This window comes from Python bivittatus, unplaced genomic scaffold (assembly GCF_059951505.1).
Source record: "Python bivittatus isolate LINGU-HERP-01145 unplaced genomic scaffold, Pbiv_v1 ctg000080_np1212, whole genome shotgun sequence".
NCBI lineage: Eukaryota > Metazoa > Chordata > Lepidosauria > Squamata > Pythonidae > Python > Python bivittatus.
This window is the reverse complement of record NW_028277035.1, coordinates 81,835,063-81,850,770: the sequence shown is the minus strand read 5'-3', so window position 1 is coordinate 81,850,770 and position 15,708 is coordinate 81,835,063. Positions and strand designations below refer to the sequence as shown.

The window sequence follows — 15,708 nt, the reverse complement described above, 5'->3', positions numbered from 1 at the left end:
CTTATAAGTAAATAAACAAACTTTTTCATGCATTTTAATATTTTAGACTAGCTGTTTTACTGAGCGTTCAACTGCTACGTTGTTATTACATCATCATCATCATCTGCATTTATGTTTTAGATTGCTTTCTAAATGTCCCTGAAAGATACATGAAGGGTACATATGGATATTCTCTGTAAATTAAAACATAACTCACCTGCCTGAATGTCCATTAAAAAAAACCTTGTGAAATACTCTATGACCACAATGCAAAACCTTTTTGATGGTCTTCTGACCTGCTTCACTGAGTGAAAGGCTTTCCTGTGTAATTGTTCTGCCTCATTTACAGCATATGTAGTCTCCCATTGGTAAATTTCCCAGGTTTTTCCATCACTGCTTCCAGCTTTTTTTATACTGCAGAGAATCTATTAAGAAAGGAAAGTTGAACAATGTCTTCTGACTGGTGGCATTAGAGAGCCATCTGTCTGGGAACATCCTCCACAGCCAGGCTCCCTGAGCTCAGTGGTGCTCATTTGGAAGGCATGACGTGGGCCTCGATGTCTGCATCTGTTTCTGAGAGCAAATTGGAAAAGGAGCCCCTCAATTAACAAACTATTTAAAAAAAAACACCCAGGTGAAAAGAAAAATCCTTTATTCTAGAAGATAGGAGCTCTTACATGGATTCTTGTTAAATTGACTAATCTTTTTTTGTTTTGCTTTGCTTTCTTCTTCTTCTTCCTAAGGCAGACATAAAAAGACTCCAGTGTTTATTATTAGGACATCTGAACAGTTATTTATTGAAAAGCCACAGTCCCCACACTTTTACAACTGTCGGCTTGTATAAGGCAAAAAAGCAAGATGGATCCACTATATTACACAAAAAATAAAAGCTCCTGGAAAGGAATAGGGGAAACGCAAGGACATGCACGTTACTGGTCCAAATACAATGTACATGACAAGATATAAAAACCATTATGAAAACAAAAGGAGATTTAAATTATGGATACAGTCTACTAAAAGAAATTGTCGTTCGTTATCATTATTGTTATTATATCGTCCTCATTATTATAAACACATCTGTATAGTCTAAGATTGTAATTAAAGTTGTCCTTTTTACAAACACAGTTATTAGAACTCTGAACAAAATGTAACATTTAGAGGGGCAAGACGCTGACATAAAACAACTGCTCGGAATCATAAGGTGGACAAAGTGATCAAGGTCAGCCCATTCTGACATATGGATGACTAAGATTCCATTGGTCAGTTACTTCTACAAAGTTAGCTGTATACTTTGGAGGAAAAGTGCTTGGGTATGATAAACAGGAATAATCCCAACTTCTGGTTTTTGCTTCCCCTCCCCCAAACGTACAAAATAGGTGTCTCACAGTAGCCTTACTCTGTTTCGAAGCAGTTGGCATCCATAGAAGAGAAACAAACATATGAAAGTACTTGTTTCACTTGTCTTCACAACAATTTACCATCAATGTATATACAGTACATTAATGAAGCATCATTTATACTTTAATTATCATAGGGACACACCTAGTATGTTTTCTATGCAGATTTTTTTTCCATTAACTGTTTGAAACAATGGTGCTCCATATTGCTTATGAACATAGAGATATGAAATCAGGAAACTCAATGAATCGAAACAGAGGTGCTAAGTCTTAAGAACCACACAGCTAAAATGGGAGTTGTATTGGTAGACTTTCCATGGGTATTTAGAGCAGACAGAAAATTTCCTAATGTGGCTAATTGAATAACCGACTAGATTACATGCACTGGTTTCCAGGCTACATCCAGGTTGGGGGACTCTAAATCTGGAGATCTAATCATCCTCTTCATCTTCTTCATCACTGTCTTTCATGGTGATCCCTTGGAGTCCTCCACCTTCACTTACTGAGGCTGTGGCTTCTTCTACAGTCAGCCGGTTTCGCACTGTGTCATAGGTTTTACTATTCAAGGTAGAATCCAGAACTCCTTGCAATCGGAAATCTCTGTATGTTTTCTAGGATAAGGAAGTTTGTGGTGTGAAAAACATGACCCAAAATCCAAAACAAACTAATCCAGAAATAGCAAAAATTAGGTTTCATGCTTCCAAATACGTTTCAAGCAATTTTGCTTTTAATAGGAATAGATGCCATCCTATAGTATTTATTCCCAGTATTTTTCAACCTATGTCTGTAGAAATAGAAAAATTGAAGTAAAATGATTTGATAGCACTGGATGTCTGAATATGAATACACACTGAGGCCAAGAGGGAGGTTTGGTTCCTTAATTTTAAATTGATGTATGCTGTTACAATATATTACTGTCACATCTGTGTGACTGTTACATATATACAGTATGTCTCTTATAATAGTTCTTGCTCAATGATGTACTGTTGAGAGACAGATAATGGGCTTGTTAAAGCTTTGAATAATTTTGTGAGGACAAAGAAAAATTGAAAAGAAATCAAGTTCTAGGACATTATTTAAAGGGACTAAAGATCAAAATTGTTAAAAGGAAGGAATATAAAATTGGTTTATCTGATCAAAGTTAAAATAGATGAGTTATTATCTCTGGTAACCCTTAATGGACTTTTGCTGATCAGGACTGAAACAACAAGGTTTTAAGAATGTGTTTATAGATAAGTGATTGGATATAGGAAGAAGAGACCATTTGTTGTATTTTAAGAGAAGGAGATAAGTTACTAAAATTGTTTATTCTTCTTGTGATGAAGGGGGAAGTAATTTCTTTATATATTTCTTTTCTTTTTCTTTACTATATTCTTATTTTTTCTTTCTTTTCTATTTTTCTATTTTTTTTCTTTTCTGCACCTTCTATTTTTCTATTTATTCTTTTATTTTTTTAGTCTGTATTAGTTTTTATCTTTGTAATTGTAATTTTTAATAAAATTACTATTAAAAAAAGAGATACAGATAACAGTACATCTGTGGATGTGCTAGACCAAGTGTACGTATCCTATCATCAATGATAAATACTGTGAGGAATAGAAGCCAATTGATACTCCTCCCTTGCAAAGTGAAGATCAGGCCTTGGCTAATAATCTGACTAAAGCTACATGTACACAGCTTCATTTGCTATAACAGACCACAAATTGCTTGTATCAGTACCCATTTGTGGGAAGAATTCTTTAGGCTGGTAAGGGTCAGCTAGCAGAAGCCTGCTCTCTTGTGTGCATGCTCTTAACTGGATCAGGTTGGCAGCCATTTTGATTGATGAAATAGGAGCTCATTTGGGGGCTGTTGTTAAGTGAGTCCAACTTCCTTCCATCAGGAAAATCTCAAAGAAGAATGTTAAGCCACTCATGGACCTTTGATTCTGACAGTTATCTGGAATTTTCATTCTACAGACTTACCGATTTTCTTTCTGATATAGTGGGACCTCTGACAGTATCTTAAGCCAACATTATAGTAATTATTCTGACTTCTAATTACCTAGGATTTTCTGAAAATACTTTTCATGATGTGGGAAGAGCAACTGGAGGACTGAACAAGGTTTTTTAGAAGATAGTATTTTATGACATATCACAGAAGTCTTCATAATAATTATTATTTAATAAAAATTATAGAAACATATATGGGAACAGGGAAGCCTCTTCCCATTTCACACACCAAAACTGGAAGTGAACCAAACAAAGGGAAGTATAGACCAGCAAACATTTGTATAAAAATGTCGTAGATATGGCAGGATTGACTGCAGATGAGGACGGAAGGCAGGGGAAGGCAAATAACAAAATGTGTGCTATGAAATCATGATGCAAACTTTGCCCCTTTTATACTTGTGTCACATGTCACACACAAGTAAGTAAGGAGCAAAGCTTGTTTTGTGATGTTGTGATGCACATTTCATCATTCTGATGAAGTTGTGGCTGCCTCTGAGGCATAGGGAGGAGTTATTGCCCCATCCTCTCATTTAATAGCCTTTCCTTGAGTATTATGAGAATAAATGGAGCTGTGAACTCTCTTAGGTGCTGAATCCATTCATTTATCAATGATTTGTCTAGGTTTGTGAAGTGTTTTGGTTTTGCTGGTTTTACAGAATTCAATGATATCATAAAAATACAAGTATCAGTTAAATTCGTGTACCTTTTAACAATGTATTTTGCATGTCTCATATGCCTAAAGAAACTGTTACTTTTTTTTTTTTAAAAAAAGGCTATTACGTAGTCTAATAGTACAAAAGACACTTCCCATGTTTTTCAGTGTTCCCAAGCTAACACATAATAATAATGTGCTAATACCTATTGCTTTTATTTTGAAAATTAAAAACCATTTTAGTAATTTATTCATGAGTTCTTTTCTAAAGTATATAATTTTTCTCTACAGCAAAACATATCACATGGAACCAAAAATGATCAAATATGTATTTACCTCCTCCTGAGATCTTATTATTTTATGTAAGCCACTGAGATTTCACACTGAAATAATTATCATCCATCCATCCATCCATCCAACACATACACGCACACACACACACACATAGCCACATTAAGGAGATTTTCTTTTTTGTCTGTAACTCCTTTTTAAACATTGTAAACATGTATTGTAAGAGAAATTATTTTAATTATATGTGCAGTTCTGACATGTGCTTTTAAGTATCTTTCAAGTCCCTGAAACTGAAGTCAGTGATGAAGATTACTACCCAACCATTTTGGCCCAACCATTGACTATCCATTGTCTTTTGCTCCTTTTCCACGTACAGAAGTGGGAAGGCTGAAAGATAATTCTTGCTTTGCTACAGATGACTGGCCAACACGTAGTGCAGAGACCCACAGAAAGTATGTCGACCTCATATTGTTCCCTGCCCTTGGCTGTCCTTGAGTTAGCTCCTGCTTCATTCAGTCTAATGAAAGGAGTGACCTTGCCAGGAACTAGAATAATACTAGTGTGAAAGGTATTACACTTCTGATTCTTTCTTCTGGCACTGCTGTGGCTTATCTCATGGTCCCAAACCTAGTGTCAGAAATATCCCAGTGTGACTGATTTCATAGCTGTAGTGAAGATGAAGAACAGATGAGAGGCTGACACATGGACATGTTACTAAAATTGCCTGCCATATTTCCTCCACCTTCATTCTCTTAGACGAATATTTTGTCAATATCTTTTTAACTTTGCTCAATATGGCAGATGTAGACTAAGACAGGCCCAGATCTGCAAATGGTCCCCATTCTGCTTTAGTTTATTTGGCACAGCTCATTTCCTTTCTTACTTAATGAGAGCAGAATCTATTTCCAAATAACATAAATATATTAAGCAAGCTTACCTTTACTATTCTAATTAGAGTTTTTAGTTGGTAGATGTGAAGCTGAAGGTCCATGCGGTCTGTTAGCCAGGTGCAAATGATGTTCATGGAGCTGGTGTACCATTGCTGTAAAACAAGCAAGAGCTCTCCAAGGACATGTCAAGCAATACAGATCATATGCATTTATAAATACATTTTACAAACAGTCAGGTCTTAATTAGGTTTGACCTTTTTCTCTGTAGGCACTCAATCGCAACATTAGAACGTACAGTATTAATGAAAGAACCAACATTTTGACCATTGATGTTTAAGAATCCTCAGCATATGGCCCATTGTGTTTCAGTATCCATCTAATCTGGAACTAGGGCTTGATTTCCCCCCCCCCCTTAAAATACATCCCCAAACACTGTGTTTGTCTTTGTCTTACATGATACTATTAAAGATTACTTCCCTATTTAAGATTGACACTATACAAATGAATGGAGAGAAATGGATGTTTAACACCTTCTTTAGACTGACTGCATTTGCATTCATTGTGGTCTTTGCTTCCAAATATTTAAAGAGTAGAAGTGGGGTATAGCCACTGATCTTAACTGATTTTCATCTGTCAGTCTCCCTTGCAGTTGTGCCACCATTGAGATAGCCAGGTGGGCAGGGCAGAAAGTCACCAGTGGAAGCACAGATTCACATTTCAATTGCTCATGCCAATTTTCCCAGCCAGAGCGTCATCTGGATTTGTGGCGTTCTGCTCCTAGGATTCATGCAGCCATAAATAACACTTGAAGAGTAGAAGCAACAATGTCCAAATGTTGATCAGAAAAAGAAGAGGAATCACAGAAATTATTTCAGCTCTCCAAATCCATTCTGCCCTAACCTTTTAAAATTGTAATGAAAATCAAGTGTAGGCTCTCATAAACCTCAGTCAAGGAATTACCGTGTATTTGGAGGGCATGTGCCCTCCATACATGCTGATATTATTTTTTTCAGCCTGGAGTCAAAGTAGATTCTTGGTAGCATCTCTGCTCAAAGGAACCAGATCTCTGGTGGCAGGGGATTGGCATGATTTTGAGAAGAGCAGCTGTAGGCAGTGGAGGGGAAAATCTTGTACCACTCCACGCTTCCTCTTTGGTGTTCATCTCTAGTTAAGCATGCTAGATGTGTGGGAGAAAAGCAGACGTAGAAAGAGCATGCAGGGAAGAACTTAATTTCTCTATCTACTGCTTTATCCTTCCCTCTTATATTATTATTCTAAAACCCAAATATCTGGCACGTGTTCAGCTTGTTATACTAAGACTATAAATTTAAAGAAGGCCAGGACAAATACATAGTAGCCCTCTCTGTTCAAGCCACTTTTTATTTTAGGTATCCAATGTATTTTCTGGCAGGGCCTCTGCACCATGGGGAAAAGCTGCACCTACTATATTTCATCTGGTCGGTCATCTGTTGAAGATAGAGGAGCAATCTTAAATCAATACTGAATAGTCAGCTTGAAGTAGTTCCCTATATTAACAGAGCTGTGAATGGAAATGTCTTCCTTTGCATGGATGAACACTGTCCCAGGACTGGGGCAGGTGTGGCTGGGGAAATGGAGTCAGGGTTTTCTTTATGGACAGAGGGGTGCCAAATTCTCCACGGGTACCCTGGGGCAGCTCAGGAGGGGTGTGACAGCTTATGTTGTGAGGCCGTCCCCCACTTCTCTTCTTAGTCTTGCACACCAATTCAAGAGGGTAAGTTTTTCACTCTGTAACTTACTCTAAATTATCAGCTCTGCCTTTTTTTCGACCGTCACAAATAAAACACTCCCATTATCTCCAAGGCTTTTGGCCAGAGGCTACCTCATAAATATTTATCATTTCGGCTTTGCATCCCAGGGTAATGAGGGATCTCTTGTTTAATACACGCCACTTGTTCTTTTCCACCCATGTAACCCCGTCACCTTTTCAATCTCAGTGACAGCTAATGGGATGCAATTTAGTGCTGGACATAAAGATTTTCAGGAATTTGGTGACTACTGTGTTTGCTGCTCCATAGCATTTATTTTAAACAGGTTCAGATTAATGTGCTACTCTTAAAAAAACAAGGTACGTTTCTCTCTTAAACAACAATAATAGCAGTATTTATATTACTCCCACCACCTGACACATTTTTGCGAAAACAATTGTTCTCTGTCAAAATTAATGTATTCATGAAATAAAGCAATTAAGGCTGCAATCCTACACATATTTAACCCAGCTCCAATGGACACAGTGGGACTTCAGAATAATGTTAAAAAAAATAATAAGTTGCTCTGTAAAGATGTTAAATTAAAATGTGTAGCTAGCAATGCAAACCTAAATGTTTTTATATGGAAATAAGTTCTATTGCATTGTTCTCAGTGAAGTGCATATAGTATTGTAGCTTTAATTACAAAAAGTTGAATACAGAATGTGCTATTATACTCCACTTAACACTAGAAAAGCTAGTTTCTGAATGCTATTAATGTCAATTATCAAGGTCACCATCCTTAAACGCACTTCCTAAAGAGTAGCTCTCACTGAATTTAGGAAAATATCTTCATGCACACGCTTAGCATTTGTCTGCAAACACCACTGATTTTGGGTAGATCTTCCTTATTAATAAAATACATCCAACTATAGGACATCTTCATCTTGGATATCTTTCCTGCTCTTAATTTTAAAGAGATCAAATTTAGAGCCTTATGATTGAGGCAGTATCATATTTCATGCCAAGATAGGAAATTATCCGTTGATAACATTTCAACAGTTTTTAGTGATAATCCTTATCAAGGAATTGTCAATCTAGAATAAGGATAAGGGACATTTCAAGCATTCCACCCAGAGAAGATGAATTCAGAACCAGTTTTTTTTTTCAGAATGCACATTTCAAATGGCCCAGCAGTATATCAGTGTAACAAAAAGGATAAAGGTCAGTTGACATCATACTACTTTACATTAATCTATGAAACATAAGATATTGCTTAAGAGAGATGATATTGTCCATGAGCTATTGTCTGAGAAGAAACCCAGCAGCAGTTAACATATGCCTGCTGCCCTAAGTTGATAGAAAGAAGTGGCATTGAAGACCAGCATTATTTTTACTACACCCTTTCTTCCATGATCCAGTCAGCTCATACGCACATTAATTAGCACTAAACCTGGCTCCAAAGCATTATCCAGGTAACATCTTTCACCTGCTATTGTACACAGCCAATATCACACCTATACTGGGATTCAGTTTGGTTCAAGAACAATGTGGAGAGATTATTTCCATAACTTGGATCCTGAGAACTCCTGGTTTGCTGCACGTGTTTCTCCAAAAGCTCAGGGCAGCTTCAGTAAGGAATCTCCCTTCGTTTTACCCCCATACTGAAACCCAAAGGGGAAGGTTGAGTTGAGAGGGAATAATTGGCCTAAAGTCCCCCAGTGAATTTCCATGGCAAATGGTGAATTTGAACTTGGATTTCTCCAGTCCTGGCTCAATACCTTAGCTGCTCTACCATCTTGTTTTTTAAATAGGAATGACGCAAAGCAAACTGACTCACTGAGTTTTTATGCTATTTATTTGAGGAGAACTGTTACAATGATGACGTCTAAAGGCAAAAGCAGACAGGTTATGTTCCCACAGCCATTTTATACAACAGAAAGAGGTGCCTCCCTTTCTGTATGCCCATATATTATGACAATATTGATAATTTCTATACTAGAATTATAAGTTTCCTAAAAATGACATTTTCGTGGTTCTCAGAATAGATCACTTAACTGGTTTACCATTTCTAACCAATTAACAATGTCTCTATGGTTGCTCATGGATCCCTGCTATAATTATATAGAAAATACCCTAGCTTTGCCATAAATGATTAGTTTCATTTAGAGCTGCGTTCCCCTGATCGGAGGCCTTCCACGTGCATTGGATTTCAGCTCATGTAATTCTCATCCAACATGAACAGACTTGATCCAATACACCTGAAAGGATACTTTCAGCAGAAATTCACACACTTTTCTTTCCAGTAATAATATATGAAGGTATGTGACTTTTTCATCTTATCTCATGGATGGAATTCTGAGTATCTTTCAAAGTTCATAACTTTTGTTGTTTTAAAAGCTGTCCTGCCTACCCTTGTGATAATGTAAAAGGACTTTTACTTTATCTGAACTCATTCTTTCTCCTTAGCAGTGGAAGTTATTTCTATCAACAACAGCATTGAAACTTTAAGTATAGTGACAGACTTTTTAGATTTTGCACATTATAGGTACTTCCACATTGCTACTACCTAATCCCTTCAAAGTGTTTTGAAGCTGGCGTTATGATTGCCTTCACTCCTGCCAAACTTGAAATGCTAAGAAAAGGTAGGAAACACCACAAACCAATCTGTGCCCCCTCCAATCAATCAAGAGAAGAGTGCAAAAATTGAATTTATGTGCATACCATGCTGCCTGAATGGTGGAGTAACTCTTGGAATAACAAGAATCCTGCACTCTATATAGAAAAGAGGAAAACCTCATTCAACACCTTTGTTTATTTATTGGATGCATAGGGCTCCCCAATTCAAACAGCATGACTCTGAGTGACATACAGTCAAAAACCAACCAACCAACCCCAAGAGAACTATTACATTACCCCAAAAGACTTTCCCCAAACCCAAAAGAACCATTACAAAAGAAACATTAAAAACATACCCAATATACAAAATAGTGAATGAACACAATCAAAACGGGACTCCATGCAAATGAAAGCAAATGCCAGGTGAAAAAGCCAGGTCTTAATTGCATTTCTAAAGGTGGACAGAGTTGGGGCTGCTGTATATTGGGGTCAGATCAATCCAGAGCAAGGGGAGGAATCATTATCGTTCTTTGAGTACAATTTTCGAGAGAGAGAGATGTATATATTTAAATGTCATGCTGTTCATCCTATACTAAATTGGCTTGCTAATCTGAATGCATGGGGTATTTTGTCAAATGCTTTGCTGAAATCAAGATACATTATGTCTACAGCTTTTCTACAATCTATTAAGGAAGCTATATGATAAAAAATGAGATGGCAAAATTTGTTCCTGACAAATCCATGCTGATTTCTAGTAATTACTACATTGTTTTCTCTCCACGGTTTTAGGATATTTGTACTTTTCCTTTGTTATATGGCTCTCTTTCCATTTCTGGTATACAGTATGTTCATTTTGATTTTCAAATTTCATTAAGCTTTTGTGTGTACCCATACTGGCTTTTTCTGTTGCACTCCATTTTTTCTTTTACTGGAACTATTTGAAATGTGCTTTTGTGCCCCTTCTTTAGGAACGCCAACCCATCTGGAGTTCTTCTTCACATCAACTTTTCCTGCCAAGGGATCCTACTTATGATTGGTCTGAGTTCCTTAAAATTTGCCTTTTTGAAGTCCAAGATATGGGTGACTTCTTTCAATTTTTATTTCCCTTACACCAGTTTCTCCCAATGTTCCTGATACTTTCACTTGGCTAAGTATTTCTTAGTTGATTAGTATCAGATCAAGGATATCCAATCTTCTTATGGCATTCTGTATCCTCTGAAGGAGAAAGTTGTCAGCAAGGTAAGTTGGAAATTTCTTGGAATGATCATGCTTTGCAGAGATTGCCTCCTAATTCATTTGTTGGTACAATGAAAGACACTGTAATTTTATGCTTTTTTGAAATATTTCAGTTTGCTTTTGGAAGGCATCGTACACGTATAACCCTTCATTGAGCAGCATGTAGTAAACAGCATCAACAGTATTTTGCTGCTGCTGCTGCTGCTGCTGCTGCTGCTGCTCCTCCTCCTCCTCCTCCTCTTCTTCTTCTTCTTCTTCTTCTTCTTCTTCTTCTTCTTCTTCTTCTTCTTCTTCTTCTTCTTCTTCTTCTTCTTCTTCTTCTTCTTCTTCTTCTTCTTCTTCTTCTTCTTCTTCTTCTTCTTCCACTATTTCTACCCAGAAGCTGTCTAAAGCATTGTCATGTTCATTCTTTATAAGTAGCAAGTTTCCAATTATCACAACTCTTCCCTTTGCCTTCATATAGGACAGAATTGTATCTTTTCTGCCTTTTAGTGATGCATCCATTTGTCTCCCATTCTTCTTTTGAATGCTTAGAACTAGTTTCACCTGCAAAGTTTTAACAGAGCAAAGTATCTTCTATGTCTCTTGCATCTTGTTACTTTCATCCACTGGTTTGCTCCTCTCTGTCTCTCTTATGAAGAGTTGCTCCCACCGTTTCTGTTGCACACCTTCTTTTCTTTGAACTGATAACTCCTTTCTTTTCTCATTGGCTGAAATATGGCCATACATTAGTCCAATGCTTTGACTTTTTCTTCAAGGACTGCTGTGATCTTTAATTTGCTGCAAATGCACGCTGGATTATTTTCAGACAGGAAGACAAACATGTCACAAGCATTGTAGGGCACAATTTCAGACCCCTATTTCTTCTTGTTCCCTCCTCAGGCTCTTATGGTAGCCAAATAGAAACCATTGACTTAAAATTTGTTACAGACTCCCCTTAAATTTCTCAGGCGCATCCGTGGTTAGTACTTTCAATTCAGTTGCTTAGTAAGCTCACTTGTTGGAACTTGGTGCCTTATATGCCTCTTTCAGGCTCTGCTTACTCGAAAGGAAGCAGTCACTCAATCACCAGCACTGAGCAATCAGCAGGATACAGATCTTACAATCAGCAGCTATTTGTGATATGATCTTTCCACCCCTCACAAGCATACACTCTCTCAGAACACAATTTATCTGGTCATTCTCCTCTCATCCTCCTATTGAACTCGCCTGGCAAACTCCTGTTGACTCTCTCTGTTTGCTTACTCAGGAAATCAGCCAATCAGAACTTTCCATCAAGTGTAGACAGAATGAAAAAAAAAATCTCTGTTCAATCTCCATTCACTTGGCAAATTCAGCACATTTAGCACAAACAGCTCAGAGATTAAGTCCTGTCTTCTTAGGCTCCTTTTTTATTATTCAGTGAGGTGAAGGAAAACATCCTCCTCCTTGACAGGAACTTCATAATCAGGGAATGAATATTTTCAACTTAGTGCCTGATGAGTTAAGAGGCTGAGAGAAGAGGGCTATTGAGGAGGGAGGAAAAGAAGGACCAGGGAGAAGGTGAACTCAAGGTGATGGTCAGGAGTAAGCAAAAGGCCAAAAAGCTGCTTCTGGACTTCTCTACTCCAGCTGGTAAAACTCCCCCAACTCTTCAAACAGCTCCCTTCCCTGGTGGAGAACTGAATTGTTCCTTTAATCAGGAAGGCCAGGTAGGAACCAAAGGAACTAATTTCTGTAAAGGGGAAGGACTGGCTAAACTTTCTCAGCGTTCCAGCATGCCTGTTGTAGCAAGAGAAGGACATAAGCTACTTCTGCCAAGATATCTTATCTCCTTCATTGGACATTATAACTGGATTTAATAGTTTGATAGACTGAAGGTTCAAAAGAAACTGTATTTGCTTTAAAGCCCTCTCCCTGGAGAGCAAAGGTGAAGAAATTGAATCAAACTTTCTACTCCTTTGGTGGGTCCAGCATTTGCAACTGCTTATCTGCTCCCCACTTCTCTACTTTAAGGGGTCGCTGTCACATCCAAGCGTAAATGCCTTTTTTCTATCAGTAAATGTGGACTTTGCAATGTCTAGAGTCCTAGCTGGTGTCATAATACTTGCCTTCATGCTCTGAAAAATGTCTTTGGGTTGACCTTGCATATCAACTGATTGTTAAATTCATAGCTACCAAGGCCCATTGAAAAGATCGGGCAGATCAACAGCAGAAAAACAAAAACCATCCGGCAAAGTAACTCAGGCATACAAAATTGTCCTCATTTATATCAAACTAGATTTACTTCCCTGTGTGTTTTGTAGAGGACAGAGACCAGAAAAGCCATATTGAAGGTTAGCTTAAGATGCATTATGCTCATAATGAAACAGAATAGCTCTAGTGGAGCCTTCAGATCCCAGGTTGGTCCTGCTGATAAAGCAGAAATGAACCCAGAAATCACCATTAAAGCCACAGCTACAAAGATTATCTGAAAACTTAGTTCCCCCGTCACTGTGAGATTGATGTAGACCTCCATGTTGTGAAAGAGGCCAATACTAGTCAATTCATAGGTAGGCAAAGATAATTGCAGATAGTGGCCAGAGCCATCTGGAGACATTTTATTGGCAAAGCCACAGTACTCCAGCCCCTAACTAAACGGCAGATTATGTAAGGTAGTTTGGTGTGTGAGGCAGAAAATCCCATAAGCAGCTCTCCCTCCCTTGGGTAATATTAAAAACAAAGAATACATAAAATAAGAAACAAGTTGCTTCCCTCTCACAACACTCAGAATTAACTGTCTGAGGCAGTCATCCCATTTCTCTGAACGGAATGGGAAGCTTTGTAATCCTGAAAATCATCAACAAAGGTTGTTTAAAACGTACGCCCATAATGTGTGATGGTCCTCTATTGTAGCCCAAACCATTTGCGTTTTGGAACTTCAACCTCACTGGTCTGTGGTATTATTTGAACTCCTAGACTCGCTTCTGAATTTACAAGCCACAAGGAGGAAAAATGATATGAATAAATCTGCAAAGTAACACCCACTGATGGCAGGGCGGCACATTTTCTGAAAAGCTGTGCTGGGTTCCTGCACTCCGAGGGAGGTGGTGTCATTACACATCCACCAGAACATCTGCAAACTCCTGTTTCCTTTTCATAGATTTGAATGGAAGCCTGACCTCCTGTTCCTTGCCATGAACCTTGAGTTCACACTCACATTTTACATGTTACAGGAAGCCATAGCTCCCTCCAGGGGTTCTGCAAACAGAATCTCATAAGCCAGATGCAGCCCGGCTTCTTAATGCACCTGAAGGAGCTTCATTCTTCGTGGGGAGGTGGGGGGGACTGAAGCAGCAGCTCACACAGTAGAAGCTTAAGGTCACTCCGGCTTTTGTAAAGAAGCAGACAAAACCAGGAATGCTTATGGGGCTGAATTGTCAGCAGGGTAGCAGAGGGATTACAAGAAACCTGTGACTCTGCCTCTTTCTGCCTTTGCTGGTAGCTTTTGTGTGTGTGTGTGTGAACAAGTGCCATACAACAGATTGAGGCTGGTATAAAGGCCTGGGACTGTGCAAGGAGTCCCCCGCTGGGCCTCAGCTGTGCTTGCAATTAGCAATAAGCATGAAATGATTATTGTTGTGGTGGCTGATGGCAATCTGAAGTGACAAGTTTTATGGGGGGAAGTTAAAGCAAATGTGTGTATGTGTGCGTGTGCGTGTGTGTAAGATGTTCAAAGACAGAGAGAGAGAGAGAGAGAGAGAGAGAGAGAGAGAGAGAGAGAGAGACTCCTTCTTGCTCACAAACCATTAAGCAAAAGCCCCGATGCAGTTTAGTCAGACCTATTTTATGTCATTCACAAAGGTCTTACAAAAGTCTGCTGAAAGAATATTTTTCTTTCTCCTCTCCCTGCCTTGGAATGGAGTTTTTCTAGGTCATGGATTCTCCGCTGCCCTATTTAGTGTCAAAAAATACCCATTTGCCTCAAATTAGCCAAAAGCTTGTAGGGAAGGGTGAGAGATTAAACATACAAAATTACTCAGCAGGCGGCTGCTGGGTGGATTTGGGGGACCGAGAAGTCTTTAAAACTGATGACAAGTAATCCTACCTGCTTGCTTTAACCACTGCCATTTGCCCATTATTTAGTGCTCTAATGCCCATGAGAGTAAAACTCTGGGTGATGCTGTTCTATAACCATAGTAACTCACACCCACGACCCTTTAGTTCAGTTCCAGCTTTCCAACCAGAATGAATCCAGGCTGATCAAACCTATTAAGAATAACCGAGGCAGACTCTGCCCTGGGAAATTGGAGAGACAAGACGGCCCCTTCTCTCTGGTCCACACCGCAGAATCGCTTTTGAAAGGCTGAAAGGGGGACTCTGTGACAGACTTTTGAATTCAAGGTGTTTTGAAGGTAACGGATTCAGTGGAATGAAAGAATCTGGGATCCTGTCAAGTCTAAAAGGAAAGGAACAGGGGGGATTCCCATGAACACATTCTTCATGGATGGTAGGCTTTTTAGAATGTTAAAGAACTGTCTCCCAGTTTTGGCAGATCAGTGAAATATAAACTCCAGGCACACACATGACATGTGTTTTTCCCTAAGTTCATCTACTAGGCTCTAAGCTGTTGTGGATATAAATATGAACATGGCAGAAAGCCATCAGGATTTCACATTAAGATCTTGAGATCTGCTAGTCTTATGTGTATCTACCCCTGAGATTCTTGAGCATAGTTCCTCAAAAGAAGGCTAAAATAAATGGACCTAAGAGCTGAAGGATCTCTTTCCTTTGGTCCATCTCCATCTCCATCCCATCCTTAAACCTCAGCATATTAAAGCCGCAACAGCAAATAATTTTAAAGGCTATCAGATGCAGAATGGAGATGAAAGTGTAAAATAACATGCTTAAACTTCCTAGGAACCTTAGTGGCAATGGAAGAAATTGGAAGTCTAAGGACGGCTGCCT

At 38.6% G+C, this 15,708-nt stretch overlaps 1 protein-coding gene across 1 annotated transcript in view; it reads right to left on the bottom strand.

The window, feature by feature from the left end:
• Positions 1 to 651: 651 nt before the first annotated feature.
• CADPS (calcium dependent secretion activator) overlaps positions 652 to 15,708 on the bottom strand; it is a 402,311-nt gene continuing 387,254 nt past the window's right edge. Inside the window, exons 27-28 of the mRNA XM_088134415.1 lie at positions 5,248 to 5,352; positions 652 to 1,987 (exon numbers count right to left, since the gene is read on the bottom strand). Of these exons, the coding sequence (XP_087990541.1) occupies positions 1,808 to 1,987; positions 5,248 to 5,352 (285 nt within the window). The 3' untranslated portion in view covers positions 652 to 1,807. The remainder of the gene's footprint in view (positions 1,988 to 5,247; positions 5,353 to 15,708) is intronic.